The sequence below is a fragment of the Haliotis rubra genome, unplaced genomic scaffold (genome assembly GCF_003918875.1).
Source record: "Haliotis rubra isolate DU_JTF1 unplaced genomic scaffold, ASM391887v1 Scf234, whole genome shotgun sequence".
NCBI classification, from domain to species: domain Eukaryota; kingdom Metazoa; phylum Mollusca; class Gastropoda; order Lepetellida; family Haliotidae; genus Haliotis; species Haliotis rubra.
Window position 1 is genome coordinate 1320662 of NW_025766381.1, and position 20266 is coordinate 1340927.

At 42.2% G+C, this 20266-nt stretch overlaps 1 protein-coding gene across 1 annotated transcript in view; it reads right to left on the bottom strand.

Moving 5' to 3' along the window:
* Nucleotides 1-2070: 2070 nt before the first annotated feature.
* The window catches only part of LOC124278283 (sodium-dependent serotonin transporter-like), a 57381-nt gene continuing 39185 nt past the window's right edge, over nucleotides 2071-20266 (bottom strand). Inside the window, exons 3-14 of the mRNA XM_046714009.1 lie at nucleotides 16549-16683; nucleotides 15500-15713; nucleotides 14244-14382; nucleotides 12649-12783; nucleotides 11496-11599; nucleotides 10922-11046; nucleotides 10121-10239; nucleotides 8993-9121; nucleotides 7747-7846; nucleotides 6037-6137; nucleotides 5013-5180; nucleotides 2071-2710 (exon numbers count right to left, since the gene is read on the bottom strand). Of these exons, the coding sequence (XP_046569965.1) occupies nucleotides 2555-2710; nucleotides 5013-5180; nucleotides 6037-6137; nucleotides 7747-7846; nucleotides 8993-9121; nucleotides 10121-10239; nucleotides 10922-11046; nucleotides 11496-11599; nucleotides 12649-12783; nucleotides 14244-14382; nucleotides 15500-15713; nucleotides 16549-16683 (1625 nt within the window). The 3' untranslated portion in view covers nucleotides 2071-2554. The remainder of the gene's footprint in view (nucleotides 2711-5012; nucleotides 5181-6036; nucleotides 6138-7746; nucleotides 7847-8992; nucleotides 9122-10120; nucleotides 10240-10921; nucleotides 11047-11495; nucleotides 11600-12648; nucleotides 12784-14243; nucleotides 14383-15499; nucleotides 15714-16548; nucleotides 16684-20266) is intronic.

Below are 20266 nucleotides of genomic sequence, written 5' to 3' on the forward strand. Positions count from 1 at the left end.
GAAGTGTCGTGACCTACTTATGGGTAATATTGCCCAACGTAGAAGCATTAATTGTTTACGCTTTAATTGCGATCAAAACTTACTTAGTCACGTGGCCATGTTGCGTGAAAGCATCAACAGCATTTCATGATAGGTTACATCTAACGGTTGACAAGTTTAGTTAAAACCCACCAGCACTGGCAAAGGATGTATTTGGAGTTCGAATCCACAAGCAGCGGATCCTGAAGGGTATGCAAGAAGGACATTGCTCAGCGGGATGAGGCGTCCTATACTAATAGGTCGCCTGTGCACTGTGATGACGATTCAGGTTTCTTAAACCCCAAACAAAGAGAACAAGTTTTGTCAATATCCGCCAGAGACCTTTGAGACATTGGTCAAATAAGCCAGGTCAATATCCAAGATTCCCGGAACAGTTGGTCACATGCTTGTTGCCGGAAGTCTGAGTGAGTGAGTGAGTGAGTTGGGTTTTACTCCGCTTTTAGCACTATTCCAGCAATATCACGGCGGGGGGGACACCACAAATGGGCTTCACACATTGTACCCATTTAGGGAATCGAACCCGGTCTTCAGCTTGACGAGCGAACGCTTTATCCATTGGGCTACCCCACCGCCCCGTACGTCAGACATTAGACCTCTCTGTATACATAGTATGACTCCGAATTCGACCCCTATCAACCCGATATACCTTTTGATACGATGTAACGTCGTGGTCGCTATGAATTGTGATCTAATAGCACACTGTGGCTAAATCCATATATTCAAGTTCCTGGACTTCGCGAAAATGAATTTTACGAGGGAATAACAATTGTAATTTCTTTTCGTTTAGCTGTTCAAAAGTTTTATTTAATATGTACGCAAATGTACGCAGCTTTTGTCAACCAGTGTAGTGTGTGTCATATCGTGTACAACACAATACAACCGTGTCATCTCGTATACAACAAATACAACCGCGCCAGAGTAACTCAAACTGTGTTGATACAAGGGAGGTAACTCTTACGAAACCCGCATTAAAATCATTCGTGACCACCCATGTCATTTCTGTAAGCCTGCCGTTCACGAGAAGTGGCGAGTGGTGACGAAAAAGCTCAAACTGATACTGAACAGATAACAAACATAAACAAATAAAAACAAAATAATATAGAAGAATTCGTAACCTTAGTTTTCGAATATTGCACCGTGATGATGAAGACAACGTACATTAAACAACAATAAACAGGTAGGATGGAAGAAGCCTAACAGTGACCGGCCTCATCTGAGTGAGTGAGTGAGTTGGGTTTTACGCCGCTTTTAGCAATATTCCAGAAATATCACGGGACACCCAAAATGAGCTTCACACACTGTACCCATGTGGGGAATCGAACCCGGATCTTTGGCGTGACGAGGAAACGCTAAATATTGCTAAAGGCGGCGTGAAACTAAACTCACTCGTCCTTGTATCTAATGACACCCCATCCACTACTACAACTTCTCAACACTTTGCTTCAACTTTGTCGAGAAATTATATAACTATCAATATATAATTCGCTTTCGCGCCAGATTTCAGCACATTGCAACTTCTTACAACACACTGTAACTATGTGTGTTGCTATAGCTCAAACTGGCGTCAGTGTCTTGTCAGAGTAAGTTTAGTGTGTTTGAAGTGCTCTTTGGACAATAGTTCAGTTACTGCATGGTGTGTCAGCTTTTTGGAAGGAGTGAGTGAGTGAGTTTTGTTTTACGCCGCTTGTAGCATGTTTCAGCAATATCACGGCGGGGGACACCACAAATGGGCTTCAAACATTGAACCCATGTGGGGAATCGAAGGCGGGTCTTCGGCGTCACCAGCGAACGCTTTAACCACTAGGTTACCCAACCACCCTCTTTTTGGAAGGAAAGCGATACGGGAGTAAATATTGGTAAAACACACCGGCAGGATACACCGCATGATATGGGAGATGGAATCTGATCAACAAGAGGGATATAGAATCTACATGACTGTAAATAAACATCGGTGGCGCTGCCATCAAGTCGCCATATTCGAACCAAATTCCTAAGTGTGGACATACAAATGCAAAATATATGTATAACAAATGCGTTTCTTCGTCTTTATTTTTACAAACGCTAAAAGATTAGATTTTTGACGAATATATGTATTTTGTTACCTTTGGGTATTCAGTTCGAACGTTTGTATTCAAATAATAAATACTTGGGTCCTCGTTATCAAGTATATCTGGCTAGTATAATACCAGATATGTACATGAACAACCACAACTGTGAATAACATGTTTGACTTTTACGATAAGCATGACATATTTACACAAGCACGAAAAACAAATAGATTCCTTGTATTTGAGCACCAGTAAAATCGTAACAATATAAAGAATGAACAATGAAAATATACACCCGCTTGCGTAGCAACGTTGCTGTACCAAGCTCTCACATGAGTAGCTTCCATTATGTGAAAACTGGTCGCCCTTCCGCCGAAAAGGCGTCGTTGTCGTAAAGTGTCGTGAAGCGCCGTAAACCGCTCTTGACATGGCTGACGTTGGCTTGAAGTCGTAAAACGTACGTACGACTACGTAGCAGACTCAGTACAGTTTCCGCCAACGTGGCTGCCGGGCAGTTCTTCAGTATCGAAACTCTGTGGTGAGGAATATTTACTTTCACTGTCACTAAGTGTCCTGTTCACATGTGTAGGATACTCAACTGGTTTGACCATTCGTAGACACTTCTGAAATACAACAACGTCGTGTATCGATAAGTTGGGGGAGCAGATTCATTCCAAATATAACGAGTCTTCAATTAAGGCTTTGAATTTAGTAAATAAGTGAGTGAGTTTGGTTGTACGCCGCTTTTAGCAATATTCCAGCAATATCACGACGGGGGACACCAGAAATGGACTTCACATATTGTACCCATGTGGGGAATTGAACCCGGGTCTTCGGCGTGATGAGCGAAAGCTTTAACCACTGGGCTACCCCACTGCCCCTAAGTAGATAAGTGGTGACAGACAAGGAATGAGAGCGGGATAAGCTGGGAGGACAGGAGTGAGAAGGATGAAATTTGCAATGCATGATCAGGAAGTATTGAAATTGGGAAGATGGCATGGGATGGGATGAAATGGAATGAAATGGTGAATGGGATGAAATCTTGTGAAAAGGTTGACTTATACAGGTTAGAATATAAAAGTCTAAACGTTGAACAAAACTAATTAAAGTCATCATAAATGTGAGAATTTATGGATATTAACTTTTTTATTATGCGGGACACGGCGTTTCGGAGTATATTCTTAATGCTTCATGAGAGAATATATGTCGCGTTGCTCATAATAAAGAAGTTGACATCCATAAATTCGCACAAGCCAAAACATTGATTGCACACAGTCTCGTTTCCTGCTGACTGGGTTCCGTCCTATGGCGCAACTTAGTACAATAACCAGTCCAGAATTGTAAGACCAATTCATTTAACTGGATACATAAGTATTAATCAGTATTATTTGGTACATCTAAGCACTTGTAGATTGGAACACTACGCTCCTTCTAATCCTTGCAAACATGTTGTGCAGTGTGCTCTGTCGTACAAACAGAAACCTGGAAATCGTGGAAATCTATAAACGCCGCTAGAGAAGTTTGGCGGTCTGGTACGGAGTTTATATTATATCTATCACATTGTGCTTGACAGCACTACACTGAATAAGCGCCATAAAATACATAACAGGTGTAACCAATGAGCCAGATGCATTGTGAATCATTTTACGACCTCATCAAACTGGGTAGTCTGTGACGTCTTAGTTAAGGTCATGCTGCCTACACCTCGCCATAAAATATAGAAATGCGATGCTATTAAAGTTTAAAATTAAAATTCAGTTGTAAATACCACTTCGTATGAAAAAAGGAATTGGAATTCAGTGTAACCATAGTTGTTTTTGATGTCTATTTTCACTTACACACGAGAAAATTCGGATCGGCTGAAAAGTAGGTCATTGTCTGAATAGGTTAATGAGACTCATGTTTCGGTTTGCTTTTATGTGTAACACTTCGAAATTCAGTTCACACTTTCTTTCATAGGCATAACTATGGACAATTATTCAGTACACAAAATAAACCCCAACAAAGGAATTCGGTTACACAAATACCTCAGGGAATAAGCGAGTCCGAATTTAGACATTTAAGAACCTATTTCCCAAAGACTCGCATGTTCAATATAGAGATACTGATCGATATAAAGATCTAGTCAAACCAGTCGGTACCGCCATAGTGTCTAGAGTTCTCTAGTGCGTCACGGCATGTACAGAGTATAGTCGAAACACTGGCCTATAGCCTCAGGTTCAAGACCAATACGTTCATATTCCCGTACTGAACTGTGTCGGCCACTGCGAATAGAGAAGATCTTTAACCAGCCACTGGCCATGATTTCATTGTGTAAATGTGGTCTTTACCATGAACCCAGGGTACTAACAATTTGTTCCAGAAAATACTTGAGAAAATAGATTGAATGTTTTAAAAACCTAGTCCTTCTCTAAAGGAAATACCTGACATTGAACCCTCTCATTTATAAAGGTGTCCAACAAGACCTGAATATCTAGTCATGGTGGTTGAACTGAGTGAGTGACTAATGTTTTACGCCGCTTTTAGCAATATTCCAGCAATATCATGGCGGTACACCAGAAATGGGCTTCACACATTGTACCCATGTGGGGAATCGAACCCCCACGCGTTAACCGAGTGAGTGAGTTTAGTTTTACGCCGCACTCAGCAATATTCCAGCGTTATGGCGGCGGTCTGTAAATAGTCGAGTCTGGACCAGACAATCCAGTGATCAGTAGCATGAGCATCGATCTACGCAAATGGGATACGATGACATGTGTCAACCAAGTCAGCGAGCCTGACCACCCGATCCTGTTTGTCGCCTCTAACGACAAGTATGGGTTGCTGAAGACCAATTCTAATCCGGATCTTCACGGGACCTTCAACCACTAGATTGCCCCCACCGCCCCCATGATGGTTGAAGATGACAGATCACAGTGTCCTTACCTGCTTGAGTGTGCCTTTAGAAGAAAGGAACCAATATACCATGAAGACCGGGATACAGAGAAGTGACATTGAGGTGAGACACCAGCCCAGCGCCACAGCCCAGGGGGGATATACGTAGGTTCCGAGATGTATGCCCTGATACCCGATGATGGACAGCACGAACAGAGTCTGAGAACACATGGACATAACACATAACACAATTTAATTCTGGAAACCCAAAAGTCCAGAACTCTCCGCACTGTGGCCAGGTTCTGACATAGGATTTGACGAAATTCAAAAATATGAAAAAATGAAAAAGGTTTTTTTCGAAAACTCAAAATTCAAACTCGCTCTGCCTATCGGCCGGCCCATGGACCAAAATAATTACTTTCGCTTAAAATACATGTTGTTTTCATGTTTTGGAGGTTGTTAATGAATGAAAGTATGCTCATAAGTATCATGACAAAAAGAAATATTGGGGTTCAACGCCGCGTTTGAACTGTTACAGTATTCCAGTTATATCACCAGTTTAAAGTTGGAGCGAAAATTCGAGGCGATGTAGGCCTAAGACATTTACCCATTTGGTACAGACAAACCCGGAACCATTATCGGAGTGAATACGGGACTCGATCCGACGATTCATAGTTCTTTGGTCATTCTAACTGATTAAACTTCAATTGTAATAACAGAAATTCAGAACTAGTTATTCAACCATTATTCCGGAAAGAGTAAGAACGAGCAAAGTCGCCCTTTCTTTAGCAGCCACATCAGATGGGATTAGCTTGTCTTATTTTTTCAGTTCTTAAAACAAGGCCTTTGACAAGGTAATTAACTCTTTAATGGTGGTTTTGATACTTGTTAAAATAAGATAGAAACAGTCAGTGACATTTCCACGTGAATGATGAGATATTTTCAGTCAGTAATCCAATCGCATGCCAATTTGACAAAGAGCTGAGTAATCAGTTTCACTTTGGCGTTAGCTCAGCCTATTTTATCAATAAAGCTGTTAGAGAGAGACATTTGTCAAAATGAAGACCCCCCTTACCAGCAAGCTGAGGGGGCAGATCCCCACCCAGCAAACCTTCCAGAAGATGCCCGGGGGTGATCCCAGCATGGCCTGGATGTCCGAGGAGAAGCGCTGGACACCTGTGGGGAGGATATGCGTATGTCAGTCACAGATATCTGTACCAGGATGTAAGACTTCTCACTCTTAGAGTGAGTGAGTATGGTTTTACGCCGCATTCCTCCACTCTTGATAAAAAGTTATCTTTTAACCTACTTTCTACGATATTCAGCAGCCATGTTCGACTAAAATTACCTGAGAACATATATACATTACTAAGCCCGCATGAGTTAAGGATATTTTCAGCAAATTTAAGCCAGGAATAGGAATAGTTATTTACCACACTATCTAATGACATGAAATTATAGATTACCTGTGACAATTTTAATTGGGTCAAGGGTGTGGTGAGTTTGTGTCAATAACTAATAATTCTTTTGGATATATGAATGCTGATAGGATATCTTCCGAACTCACCATATAAGAAATAATTCGGTGTAGACATTCTGAGACCAGAGGCTAATTTTAAAAACTTGGTATGTACGTTTTCAAGTATATCTATTTTACCATGATCCCAAAATTCAGAGCCGTACAACATGATATGTAAAATCATTAAATCAAACGCTTTAAATACACAATCAAGTGGTAAATCAATGTTTCTTGCCATTTTCAATAACAAAAAACATACATTTCTTAACCTGTGTAGATAGTACATTAATACCAAAAGAGAACTTTCTATTATTGTGAAAGTTAAACCCCAAGTAGTTATCATTATCTACTATTTCAATTACTTCGGTGCCATAGTGAAACGATAGCTTATTTACTCTACACTTGCCACTTCCAAAAATAACAATTTTAGTTTTGTAACTATTTACAGTCAGTCTCCATTTCTGGCAATATACATGAAAATGGTCCAGGGACCTTTGCAGGGCTGACGCTGAGGTAGCGAATAGCACTGTGTCGCCTGCATATAACAGTACTAGCAGCTGTAAGCAAATTACATTCATATCATAATTATTTAAGGATATATCAACACCATTACAATCAAGTGTTTTTAACCATGATTCTAAATCACTTATAAAGATAGAGAACAATAACGGAGAAAGATTTTCACCCTGTCGAACCCCCGAGAAACTTGGAAAAGACGCAGACTTTTCATGGTTAAACTCAATACTGGATTTAATGTTAGAGTACATATTTTGAACTAATGTACAGAACTTTCCTTGGATACCATAAGATAACATTTTTGACCAAAGACCAACAGGGGCGGATAGCTCTAAATCAAAGTGAACGAATATGGTACTTATATGCATTTATATGCACGAATATGCATTTTAGCGCTGCGCATTTATCAACGAGAGTCAATTACTTAACTATCGATAGTCACACATACTATCGACGCATCGACAGTTTTTCGTTAGAACTACAATCGATTTATTGCTATCGAAGACTCAACAATTGCAATCCATCGATAGTTCGAAGCATCGTTACAGCACTACCAATGACACCAAATGTGTAAATAGACCGGACGTAAATCAGTGTCGACTAATTTAATTAAAATGCAAACGCATCCGATCGGATCGTACTTTCAAAGGGCTCTGATGTAAGTCTTCCCATGATTGTGTCACTGAATTGATTCACTAGCATATGAGAACATGTGAGCATTACAGCGCATCTGAGGCGTTCGTGGCCTACCGTATATCCAGTTGACAGCGATGGCCTCGATGAAGCAGATAAAGATGAGAGACATGGGAGCGGCATGCGTGTCCATCAGTTGAATGATGTATTGACCGCCCTGCAACACAAGGGAGATAACTCTCATGACAGGGAGATAACTGTCATGACAGGGAGATAACACTAAAGGCTCAAATAGGTCTTCCCTGTCTAATTTGGCCCTGTAGTCAAGTAGTTTATGGGATTCCGTGAACGTATTTTAATGAAAGCAAAGCATACATTACTTTGTGTTCATTACTTAAAGGAGTTTAAAAAAATGTTTGGTTCCAATTTGAATATTAATGCAAAAGCTAAATTTAGCTCAAAATCCAAGATGGCCACCAACATTTAACCGGGAACTGAAAAAGTTGCAAAAACCCGGAACAAAACAATGGTTTTGATATCAAATACCATACATATTTGGTTAATACTGTCCCCATCCTACCACACTACTGAAGGTTTTTGTCGTCACAGTCTATGAACCATTTTATTTTCACTTCCGCTCGACCTCTACAGTAATACAATAGCTCGAAATGAAAGAAGTATAGATTACCGAGGTTTTGAATCTCCCTTCGCACTGGGGGTCCACATCAAAACACATAATTTGTTTCCAAACTGTCTATTGTTCAGGGACTAGGGGCTAGCCCATCTTTGTTGATAGGGTTATATGTAGTTTTAACGCACAACTCAACAATATTCGAGCAATATTACTTCGGAAGATAAAATAAGCGAGTCTGAACCAAACAAGCCAGTGGTTAACAGCATGAGCATCGCACAATGCAATACATAGCTATATCGCAACGATCAGCACCAAATATGCTTGTAGGCGACTAGAATATCCAGCAGTGGATAGCATGCGAAGTTATGCACGTCGTATTCACATATACTTAGGGAAACAAATACGTGAACACATGACAGCACACGTGTTCCTTTATTTTTCCAGATTTCTTCACAAGCTTTGTATCGTACTGTGTATGAAGAAATCTGGGGAAATAATAAAGGAACACTTGTGCTTTCATGTGTTCCCTTATTTGTTTCCCTCAGTATATATCCCGAGGGTTATGATAGGACTGGAAAGCCCAGAGACTAAACATAAGAGCATCTGGGTGCCGTTGTCCAAAACAACCTTAGCACTAAGACTACCTTAAGTCTATGTTAAGGTATGGGAGTTACGGCCACCTCAGCGCTAAGATCGCTTTGTACAACGGCACCCTGATTCTCTACTTACGTAGGTCGTTGTTGGCAGCCCGATGATGAAACATAGTGCAATCTGAGCAAGTACTACGAGTTCACGCCTCTTTCGCAACCTGGGGAACTGGTCAGTGATGGCCGTTATACTGGACTCCAGACCGCCAAACTGTAACCATGGCAAAACATAAAATGTTAGTGTTATCACATATGACGATACATACAGCAACCTTCGCTCCTCAAATACGGTTCTGTCAATACGGCTCTTTCAATATGGTTCTTCCAATACGGTTCAGAAATCCTTGATTCATAACATTATCATTTTGGGTCGGCATCTACCAGGTATCACCTTTAAACATCCCTACACACATGCAGAGGAAAATGAAACAAAGATTGGACACTCGCCCACGTTGTGCAAACCTGAATAACTGGGCTAAACCAACACTACACAGTGATAACACCTAACAAGACCATAGCGTGATCGAGCATAATTACGATAACAAGCAAGAAAAAGTCTGGATATCTAGAAAATATTACCAACTGGAATTTGCATGAGTCAAATAAAATATCGAATTCAATAAGAGCCCGTTATAACAGACTGTAGCGTTCCCACTGGTATCCTGATTAACAGAAGCTTGTCATGGCAGTTTGTCATAAAAGGCAGTCTCCACAGTAACTGACAAGTGGGTAGGACTTCCGGATTATACATGGGATATTGTTCTACCAGCAAGTCTCTCACTCACACACACACACACACTCTCTCTCACTCTCACACACACACACACACACACACACACACACACACACACACACACACACACACACACACACACACACACACACACACACACGTAAGAGATTGCGAAAAGTGACAACAAAATAATGATCGTTTGTTCAACTTTTTTCTTTATTCGGGTGCCCAAAATTATGAGACAAATCATCAGAGTTGGTCTGTGGATTTCATGTGACTGCAAAATTTGGTTTTGTTGCGGTTATTAGAGTTTGTGTTAGTGAGCAATTCATTGGTCTTAAATGAAGTCAAACGGACTATAGGTGGCTGCAAGAGTTGTATGATCCCTAGGGAGTTGAGATTGATAATATGTGCGCTATATTAATATCCTATAATAATGATAATAATAATATTCATAATAATAGTTGGGCCACTCACCGAGCTGTCAAGGCCCAGTGTTATGAGCATGAGGAAGAAAAACACGGCCCATGCTGGTGACCCGGCGAAGGTTGCAATGGCTTCTGGGTAGGCGATAAATACAAGGCCCGGGCCGTCACCTGTAAAAGAAACAATGGCTATTTTATCAAATTTGCATGCACTTTCTTCAATCTTGCAGTCTTAAACATTAAACACTTTCTGAAATATGGGGCGGTAGGGTAGCATAGTGGCGCTCGTTTGTCACGCTGATGACCCGAGTTCGATTCCCCGCATGGGTATAATGTAGGAAGCCAATTTCAGGTGCATAACATCGCACTCACTCACTCAATTGCTCATTCTGAAATGTGCATGAAACGTATGACACATTTAACTTATAACTGCTTACATTCTTCCAATGGTTACAATTATGAAAAGCGAGCGAGTTTAGTTTCAGGCTGCTTTTAGCAATATTCCAGCAATATCACAGCGGGGACACCACAAATGGGTTTCACTCATTGTACCCATGTGGGGAATCGAACTCGGGTGTGACGAGCGAACGCTTTAACCACTAGGGGAAGGTGTTACACACAGCATTCCAGGTATATCAGTTCGAGTCAGTCTGAAGATGTAAAGCAGGTTTTAGACATAATGGAGTCGAACCCACGATTGTTACCGGCAGGAATTCTGGGTGCGAATACATATTCCCCCTGCAATCGCATGGGGCGGCTAAATGGAAAACATATGCTGCAGGCAACAAGCCCTCAAAATGCTGAAATAATGGATAAGAATAAGAAGGGAGAGTCCGTCTAAACTGGCACTTACTCTGAGCGGCGACCTGGTCCACTTCAACGTTCTGGAGATGCGCCATATAGCCGAGAACAGCGAACACAACAAAGCCGGCCAAGAAACTTGTTAAACAGTTGATGACCGGCGTGATCATGGCGTCCCTGGTAAACGATGGAAACAGGTTCGTTTTTACAGAAGAAAACAACAACAAAAAACAAACAAACAGGATATGTAATTATAAAATGTCATATGTTATATACGTCCGGTGTCTTCAATTTCTACGACAAAGGTAACAGTTACCACAATATATTTTCAAGCCGCTTCAAACAGTCTGTTGCTAGCGTTGACCAGTATGTTTGTCGTTTAACGCCACACTCAGCAATGTCAGCTAGATGGCGGCGGTCTGTAAATGATCGAATCTGGACCAGACAATCCAGTGACGCAAGTAGTCGCCTCTCAATGAAGGCGCCTATGGGTTGCTGAAGACCAATTCTAACCCGGATCTTCACGGGTGCAACTGGTAGTAATAACTAGTCTGGTGTAATATTCAATGAGCTTACGTCTGGTGCGTCGCTATGAAGCAAATGTTAGTGTTCTAGTGTTTACTCACAGGAAGCAGTTGTTATGGAATTTGTTATAACTGGCTAGAGCCAACAGGGTGCCGAATCCTGGTCCAAGAGAGAAGAAGATCTGAGCGGCTGCGTCTACCCACACCTGCAGAGAAGATCGAGAGTGAGACAGAGAGTGAGCTGAAGTTTTACACCTTGTAGAATAGTGTTTCAGAGCTTCCTACCCATGAGAGAAGGGACCGGCCGGGTCAGGAGTCACACTGAAGCCAAAGCACAATTGCAAATTCCCTTCTCGGAAAAGTCACGGAAAACGATGTACTCAGGATAGTTTGTGGGATTTATATTTTTCATATGAACCCAGTATGACTTGAGGTTTATCAGTTTTGTCGTGAGAGCGTGACATGAGTAATACAAGCTTGAGGTGAGGTGAAATGGGGTTTAACGTCGTACTTAGGAATATTTCGCTCATATGACGACGTGCATGGGTGTGTATGTGTGGCTGCTTGTACTAGCCCAAACTTAAGCTGGTTTTATAGTGCTAGCTCACTGAGATACCATGATGCAGACACATTATGCTGACTCCGAGCCGACCAGTCCTTGTTGTACCCATTAATGCTGAGAGTCAGGCAGAGACCAACAAGTACCATATTTTATTGTCTTTAGGTATGACGCGGCCGGGGATCGAACCCACGACCTTCCGGGCGGACGCTCTAACCACTACACCACGGAGGCGGCGTAATACAAGCGTGGGTCTCAAGCCAAAGGCGTATTTCCGTAGTAATGGTACCGGGTCCGCTTGTTGCGCGATGGAAGCGCTTTGTAATGCGGGTTAGAGACACTTGATTAGGGGTACTGACAATGACAATCATGACCAAGTAGCCTGACAACATTACTAAGTATACGTTGCAGGATTTGTTCGTTTCTGAACAACAAAGTGTACACAGCATTTGCAGCACAAAATCTATTCTAAATTATCTTCGCGATTATCTATTTCACAATAACGCTCCAGGCCATATGTTGATCCTTATTCAGCTATGTCCATTTCTGGTGTCCCCCGCCGTGATATTGCTGTAATACTGCTTAAAGCGGCGTAAAATCATATTCACTCATTCATTCAGCCAAGTCACCTGTGCGCATGCGTTCTCCACATTGGGCTCACCACTTTTCAGAAATACCGTGACGTGTGTTACTTACATCAACAGTGAGAAGTCTGGAAAAGTCGGGCTTGATAAAGTAGTAGATCCCTTTCGATGCCCCTGGGAGAGTGCATCCTCGGATGAGGAGAATGAAGAGAACGATGTAAGGGAGAGTGGCAGTAACCCACACGGCCTGGGAACACAAAACGTTATATTTCAACTTCGAAAACTAAGGATTCAAATTGATTTAAAATTATATTTTTGAAAAAAATATTGACGTTGTTGCAATGTACATTATAACTGACCTCTGAAGAGCATTTAGAAGTTTGAAGGACAAACAACATGAAAGGTTTATGGAATACGTGTCGGTGAGGTGAAGTGAGGTGAGTGAGTGAGCCGCATTCAGCAATATTCCAGCTATGTGGCGACTGTTTGTAAATAATCGAGTCTGGACCAGACAATCCAGTGATCAACAGCATGAGCATTGATCTGCGCAAGTGGGAAACGATGACATGTATAAACCAACTCAGCGAGCCTGACCACCCGATCCCGTTAGTCGCCTCTTACGCCAAGCATGGGTTACTGAAGATCAATATTCTAACCCGGACCTTCCCGGGTCTGAGGTGAGGTGAGATGAGGTGAAATGGAGTTTAACGTCATACTTGAGAATGTTTCGCTCATATGACGACGTGCATGCGTGTGTATGTGTGGCTGCTTGCACTAGCCCAGACTTAAGTTGGCCTTATAGTGCTTGCTCACTGAGATACCATGCCGCATTTAAGCATGAATACCCCACTCAGACACATTATACTGACTCTGAGCCGACCAGTCCTTGTTGTACCCAGTAATGCCGAGCGCCAGGCAGTGAACAACAAGTACCATATTTTATCGTACTTTGGTATGACGCGGCCGGGGATCGAACCCGCGACCTTCTACTCTCCGGGCGGACGCTCTAACCACTACACCACGGAGGCGGTCCGTTTCAGAGAAATATACTGAAACATAAAGATACCTTTGCTTTGAAATATACTGACGTACAAAGGAAATTATAAGCCTGTTTTCGGGGTTTATTTAAAAAAAAAACAAAGTGATTATTTTTAAATTTTAAGTTTTGATTGTGACGTCCAAGCGTTGCTAAAACACCACAGGCGTCCTGTACAGTGTTGTGCGTGGAATATCAAGAAAATGATGATCACGTTGAATCGCACGTGCATGGCATGCAGTAACAGTACGAAACATATTCCACCAAGTGAGTGAGTCAGTTTTACGCCGCTTTTAGCAATATTCCAGCAATACCACCAGAAATGGGCTTTATACATTGTACCCATGTGGGGAATCGAACCCGGGTCTTTGGCGTGACGAGCGAACGCCTTAACCACTAAGCTACCCCTACGCCACTATTCGACTAAGAGTCACAATCAAACTGTTTTCAGAATATTTTGGCTGTTACCTAGTTTTTTATTTCTTTCTCGTTTCAGGTTGTTTTTAATTGTTTGTTTGTTTGTTTGAGTGTGTGTGTTCTTTCCTTTTTTGTTTTCTTTTGTCGAAAAATGCCAAAGGTACGGGCGGGTTCTTTCTTTTGTACGTCAGTTTAATCTGGTTTCGTCAGGGCTGAAGTTGCACATTGTCTAGTATAACACCATTGGCACGCACCTTGCCCGATGACTTGACCCCCTTCCACAAACAGAAGTAGATGACGATGAAGATGGCGAGAAGACACAAAGTGAGTGACCACTTGATATTGCCCACGTTGCCCACTCCATCTGACCACTGGAACTCAAGAATCTCCTTCCTGGAACAAAGATACTGCAAGATCAGTCTCATTATCGAGGGTAATATTTCTTCGTTCCAATTATGCTGTGTCGCTTTAATGAAATAACAGTTGCAAAACAATACACCTGTCGAATAAACATTTGAGAGGTGAGGTGAGGTGAAATTGGGTTTAACGTCGTGGTTGAGAATATTTCGCTCATATGACGACGTGCATGCGTGTGTATGTGTATGTGCGGCTGCTTGTACTAGCCCAGACTGAAGCTGGTTTTATAGTGCTAGCTCACTGAGATACCATGCCGCAGAGAAGCATGAATACCCCACTCAGACACATTATACTGACTCCGAGCTGACCAGTCCTTGTTGTACCCATTAATGCCGAGCGCCAGGCAGGGACCAACAAGTACCATATTTTAACGTCTTTTGGTATGCGGTCGGGGATAGAACCCGCGACCTTCCGCTCTCCGGGCGGACGCTCTAACCACTACACCACGGAGGGTGTAAATTTGAGTGATGTCAGTTGGGTAACTTTGACTGTTTCTAAGTCATTTCATGGATTTTGTGGGCGAAGGGAGAGTCTAATCGTTCAAGCGTCCGCTCGTCACGCTGAAGACTCGGGTTCGATTCCCCATATGGTTACAATGTGAGAATCCACGTTCGAGGCCGCGAAGGTAAAATGACTCCATTTATGTAATCTCCAGTTTTGTATAAAATATTATTTTTTCAATGTTTGTTTGTGTACTCATTGTTTTGTATGATATTCTTTATTTTGTCAATCCTGTATTTTGGAGTCATGTGGATTGAATGCATTCTATTTTCTAATAAGTCTTTTGATCGTTAATTATCATTAGGTATTGCACAATATGCCTTCAGTTTATGGCGTTCCGGGTAGTATATGTCATTACCTTGGATTCCTTATTTTATTTATCAATGGTTGTTGTAACCATATGTAATTAGGTGTATCATTCTGGTACCGATTATCTGTCAGATGGGCTGCCCACAATCTTTGCGTCATTAATTGAGGTGTGGATTTCAGGCATACGGTGAGGGTATATGACACTATTATCCACAAATTCCCCTCTCTACTTTATGTGTACGATGCCAACATTCAGAGATTAGACTCAGTAACTGTTACTTACAAGAAATACTCGGTAGCTGCCGTGACGGACGTGTTGGTGATGTTGTCGTTGTTGGCCAGGGATACACAATCGTGGCTGTTCCAGCTGTTGTTACAGCTTTTCCACGGCACCTCTGCCCTGAACGAGGACACGAGGTACAGCATGCCCCACGCTATGACGGTGTTGTAGTAGGACCCCACCAGTGTCGCGATGATGCACACGCCAAAGCCCACACCTGTTAATATGAGTGAGTGAGTTTAGTTTTACGCCGCTTTTAGCACTATTCCAGCAATATCATGGCGGGGGACACCAATATGGGCTTCACACATTATACCCATGTGGGGAATCGAACCCGGGTCTTCGGCGTGACGAGCGAACGCTTTAACCACTAGGCTACCCCGCCGCCCTGTTAATATCAAGAAGCTGTCGACTTGTTACGCCATGTATGATCGTGTCAGGCGTTTAATGGGTGTCCCTTAGCCGAGCCATAATGACCCTAAGCTGCCACAAATATATCAATGGGAACTAATGCATGAGAAACTGATGAATGACCTTTTTAAAATATCGGCATATTTCTTTTTGAGAAAATATATTTTGAAGTACATCTATTTTTCCTTGCAATTTCAGCAATATCACGGCGGGGGACACCAGAACAGGATTTCACACATTGTACTCACGCAGAGAATCGAACCCGTTTCTTCAGCGTGACGACTGGACCCTTTAACCATTAGGCTACCCAAACGCCGCATTTGCCTAATCAGCAGTTTAATATCATTTTGGGTTTTTTTTAAAAATATGTTGGCATTAAGGTACAGGATTGGTATACATAGGTTACGAAAGCCGATAGTTTGCTTCATGGAACACATGAATTATGAAGGCGGGACTGTGGGGGTAGCCCAGTAGTTAAAGGGTTCGGTCGTCACGCTTCTAGCGTCTCCCGCCGGGATATTTCTGGAGTAATGCTATAAGCCAGGTAGAACCATAGTCACTCCCATGAATTATGAATGATGACAGTTAATGAACGGATGTGTATACTGAACTGAACTGGAAGGCCCATACTTTGGACTCACCACTGAACATGGGGCAGATCCTCTTCCAGACCGTGATGATGCCTGTCCGCTGATACTGACCAAGGGCCAGCTCCATGTAGAACAGTGGAATCCCGAGGAACACCAGCATTATCATGTAGGGAAGCAGGAACGCGCCTGTAAACATAAACGTCGTATTTGAACACATACTGTCAGTGGGGGAATGTTGTTTAAAATACATCGACATCACAATCAATAATATTCCGGCTCTAGTAGTGCCATCTATAAATGGAATATGCCCAGATTACCTTAGTGCCTAGTTTGTCTCACGGTCCCCGAACCACATTATTTTCCCTACAGCCTCGCCCTCCCTGCAATGCCAAAGTCTAGATTTACTCAGGTTCTGAATTTCGCAGCTCACTGGGGCTCCCTTTCAATTTAAAAGGGTTTGTGTGTTAATATTAAAATTATATACCTATTCAGAGACTAAACTTTAGTCTACTAAAAGTGTCCTGCCTAACTCTCTCACACACAACACCTAATAAGCACAGAACCCAGATCATTAATTATCTTAATGTCGCTTTCTGATTGGCTCAGCGCTCTTCTATTATTTTCAATGTACCCCGCTGTCAATGGCAACTCATTTGGTACTTCGTAATTCTTTATCTCGAATAACATTAATCACGTATGATGTACGGAAATTACCGATGTTTTGCAAATGTAAATCGATGGAAGGGAGATAACTCTAAATCTGTTTATCTTGTCAGCAAAATCTAGCGATGGCTACAAAAAGATTTGTACCCGTGCTTCAAATAATTCAAAATTAACATTAAGGTGTTCGGTAAGATAAATACGTTGTTCACTGGTCCCTCGGGGCCCATGGGTTGATGTAGGTGACTTAGGTGAAGTGGGAGGACACCCTTTAAGTACAGTAAACTACAGTCAAACACCGCTCACGATAGTTCGCTGTAACCGTAGTTCGTTATATGCATTTCGACTCAAATTTACAGTAAGAAGCTGAGGCAAAAACAGTTCGTTATATCCATCACTTCGTTACACGCGTGTTCGTTATAACCATAGTTTATTGTATATTGGTATGGGGACGGTGGGCATTGGTTAGCAGCACCCTATGTTCGCCAGTCAGGTGACATAAAAACAAATAGTTTGTTTCGAGAAATCGGAGCCAGGTCACCCTAGTAACAATTCAATTTCGTCTCCAAAGGTGCCAGTGCCATCAGTAACTACTCGTGTCATTCCGGCAAGCCCAATGGCGACTCGTCTCCCTCTCGTGGCCGTGTTCATGACTGGGCCTTTTCTAAGCGCAAACGGCCACGGAGTTGAAAACAGTCCAGGACTATTTCCAAGGAAAGATAACTCTGAATTTCAAAACATGGCTACTCCTAGAAATTTATAATGCAACACAAAAGTCACTTTTTTCTTACGTCGAAGACAAATAACAGTAACAAGATAATTTGATAATCACGGAAATAATGATGAAAATCGATAATTGCAAAGAAACTATTTGACTCATTTCACATTTTACTACGCGCGATTTGATTGGTTTGCCACGATTCTTGGCAATAATGGCACACCATCCAGGTACGAATCTTCTTGTAGGTCACGGAAAGAGGCGAGTAGTTACGAATGGAGCCAGTGCATAAGGTCAGTGACCTCGGATGTCCGTGTACCAGGTCAGTGACCCATAATGTCCAAGCAACAGGTCAGTGACTCAAAACTTCCCGTTTAACAGTAAGCGCTTAATAAGCAAATATATTCCCGTGTCAGAGATCTAAAGTTCAAAGACCTTTATCAGATCAGGAAGACCGCTGGTAGTTTATATCAAGGACGTTTTACAGTAACATTAAATTTGTAGTGTACACAATGTGCATCAATTAATATACTTAGTCTATAATTTTTTCGTATAATGATACATGCATGTAGTTTTGAATAACGCTTCTGTTTTTGTTTGTTTGTTTGTTGTTTAAAACCGCAGTTATAATAGCGGCTGTCTGTAAACAATCGAGTTTTGACAGACAATCCAGTGATCAACAGCATGAGCATCGACATACGCAAATAGGATACAATGACATGTATCAACCAAGTCAGCGAACCTGACCACCCGATCCCGTTAGTCGTCTCTAATTAATGACAAGCAGGGGTTGCCGAAGGTCAATTCTAACCCGGTTTTTCACGGGTGAATAACGCTTTTCTACACAGCTTTTCAATTAAGACACTTTCCGTTCATATGTCCACACTACGATACTCCCCTGCAAATGTGTCATAACCGGTCGAGGGCGACGACACTATCTGTGTGAAACATGTGCACGATCAAAGGATGCTATGACAGTGGCAGATACTTTGTACAGCTTCATCCTCCATGTCAATGAATCCACTCATCCGCTGGCCTTAAGCTACTGAATAAAAAAGAACTAGTTAAAAACACTTTATAAAATAAATAGCTAGTTTTCTGATTTGCATTTGCAGCTTTTGTAATTCTTGATTAAATAACATGCGGTGTCTGTTTTTACCGTAGATTGAGGTAAAGTGCGTTAGAAGTGTCTTGGACTAAACGCTTCGTCACAAGTGCTTTGATTATGTACAGTTGTGTCAGATGAATGAGGCATTAAACCCCAACCCGTGAAGATCCGGATTAGAATTGATCTTCAGCAACTCATGCTCGTAAGAGCCGACTAACGGGATCGGTTGGTCAGGCTGTCTGACTTGGTTGACACATGTCATTGTATCCCAATAGTGTAGATGGATGCTCATTACGTTGATCATTGGATTGTCTGGTCCAGCTTCGATTATTTACAGACCGCCGCCACATAGCTGGATTATTGTTGAGTGCGGCGTTAAACAACAAACCAAACCAAAACGATACGGATTGGGGGCGGTTGCAACTTTGGTCTAAAGGATGTAACTAGGTATCGAAATGGCAAATCCACTCTGGTCTACCATTGCGTTCAAGAAAATGGCGAGGTTTTCTTTCTCTTTATTTATATTTTTGTTCACTCGCCCTAAATTGACACCACAGGCAAGGCGCGGATTGTAATCTCTGCCTCCGCCTCTGCCGGAGTACAGCCAGAGGTGGGTCTCAAATCATCCCCCTTTGATGAAGCTGCTCTTTACAGGCGTTGTAACATGCCATCATGTACTTATCGAGTCTCTTGCTGACACGTCGTTAAACGAGTATCCAGCTCTCACCTTCTGAAGGAGGATCTTGTATTCACGTACTTTAACGAGAATCTTGTCCGTCTAACGGTCCCTGAAATAAATTACTTTTTCTTTCACCAGACCCCTCTTGCATTGCATAAGCCCCTGATTCTCCCAGCGGGCAGCTTTTAAATCTAAGTAGAGATATTTGATAACATTCGCTTCTATATTTTCAGAGTGGTTACGTCTGAAGTCTTCACGAACTGTAACTGGTATGTCACCTTCAGGAAATGTAACAAATACATGTCTTACTTTCACATACTATAACAAATAGGCCTACTCACACAAGTGAAACGTCGCACTGGAGAATATTTCGCTCAGATGACGACGTGCATGCGTGTGTATGTGTGGCTGCTTGTACTAGCCCAGACTGAAGCTGGTTTTATAGTGTTAGCCCACTGAGATACCATGCCGCAGTGAAGCATGAATACCCCACTCAGACACATTATACTGACTCCGAGCCGACCAGTCCTTGTTGTACCCATTAATGCCGAGCGCCACGCAGGGACCAACAAGTACCATATTTTAACGTATTTTGGCATGAAGC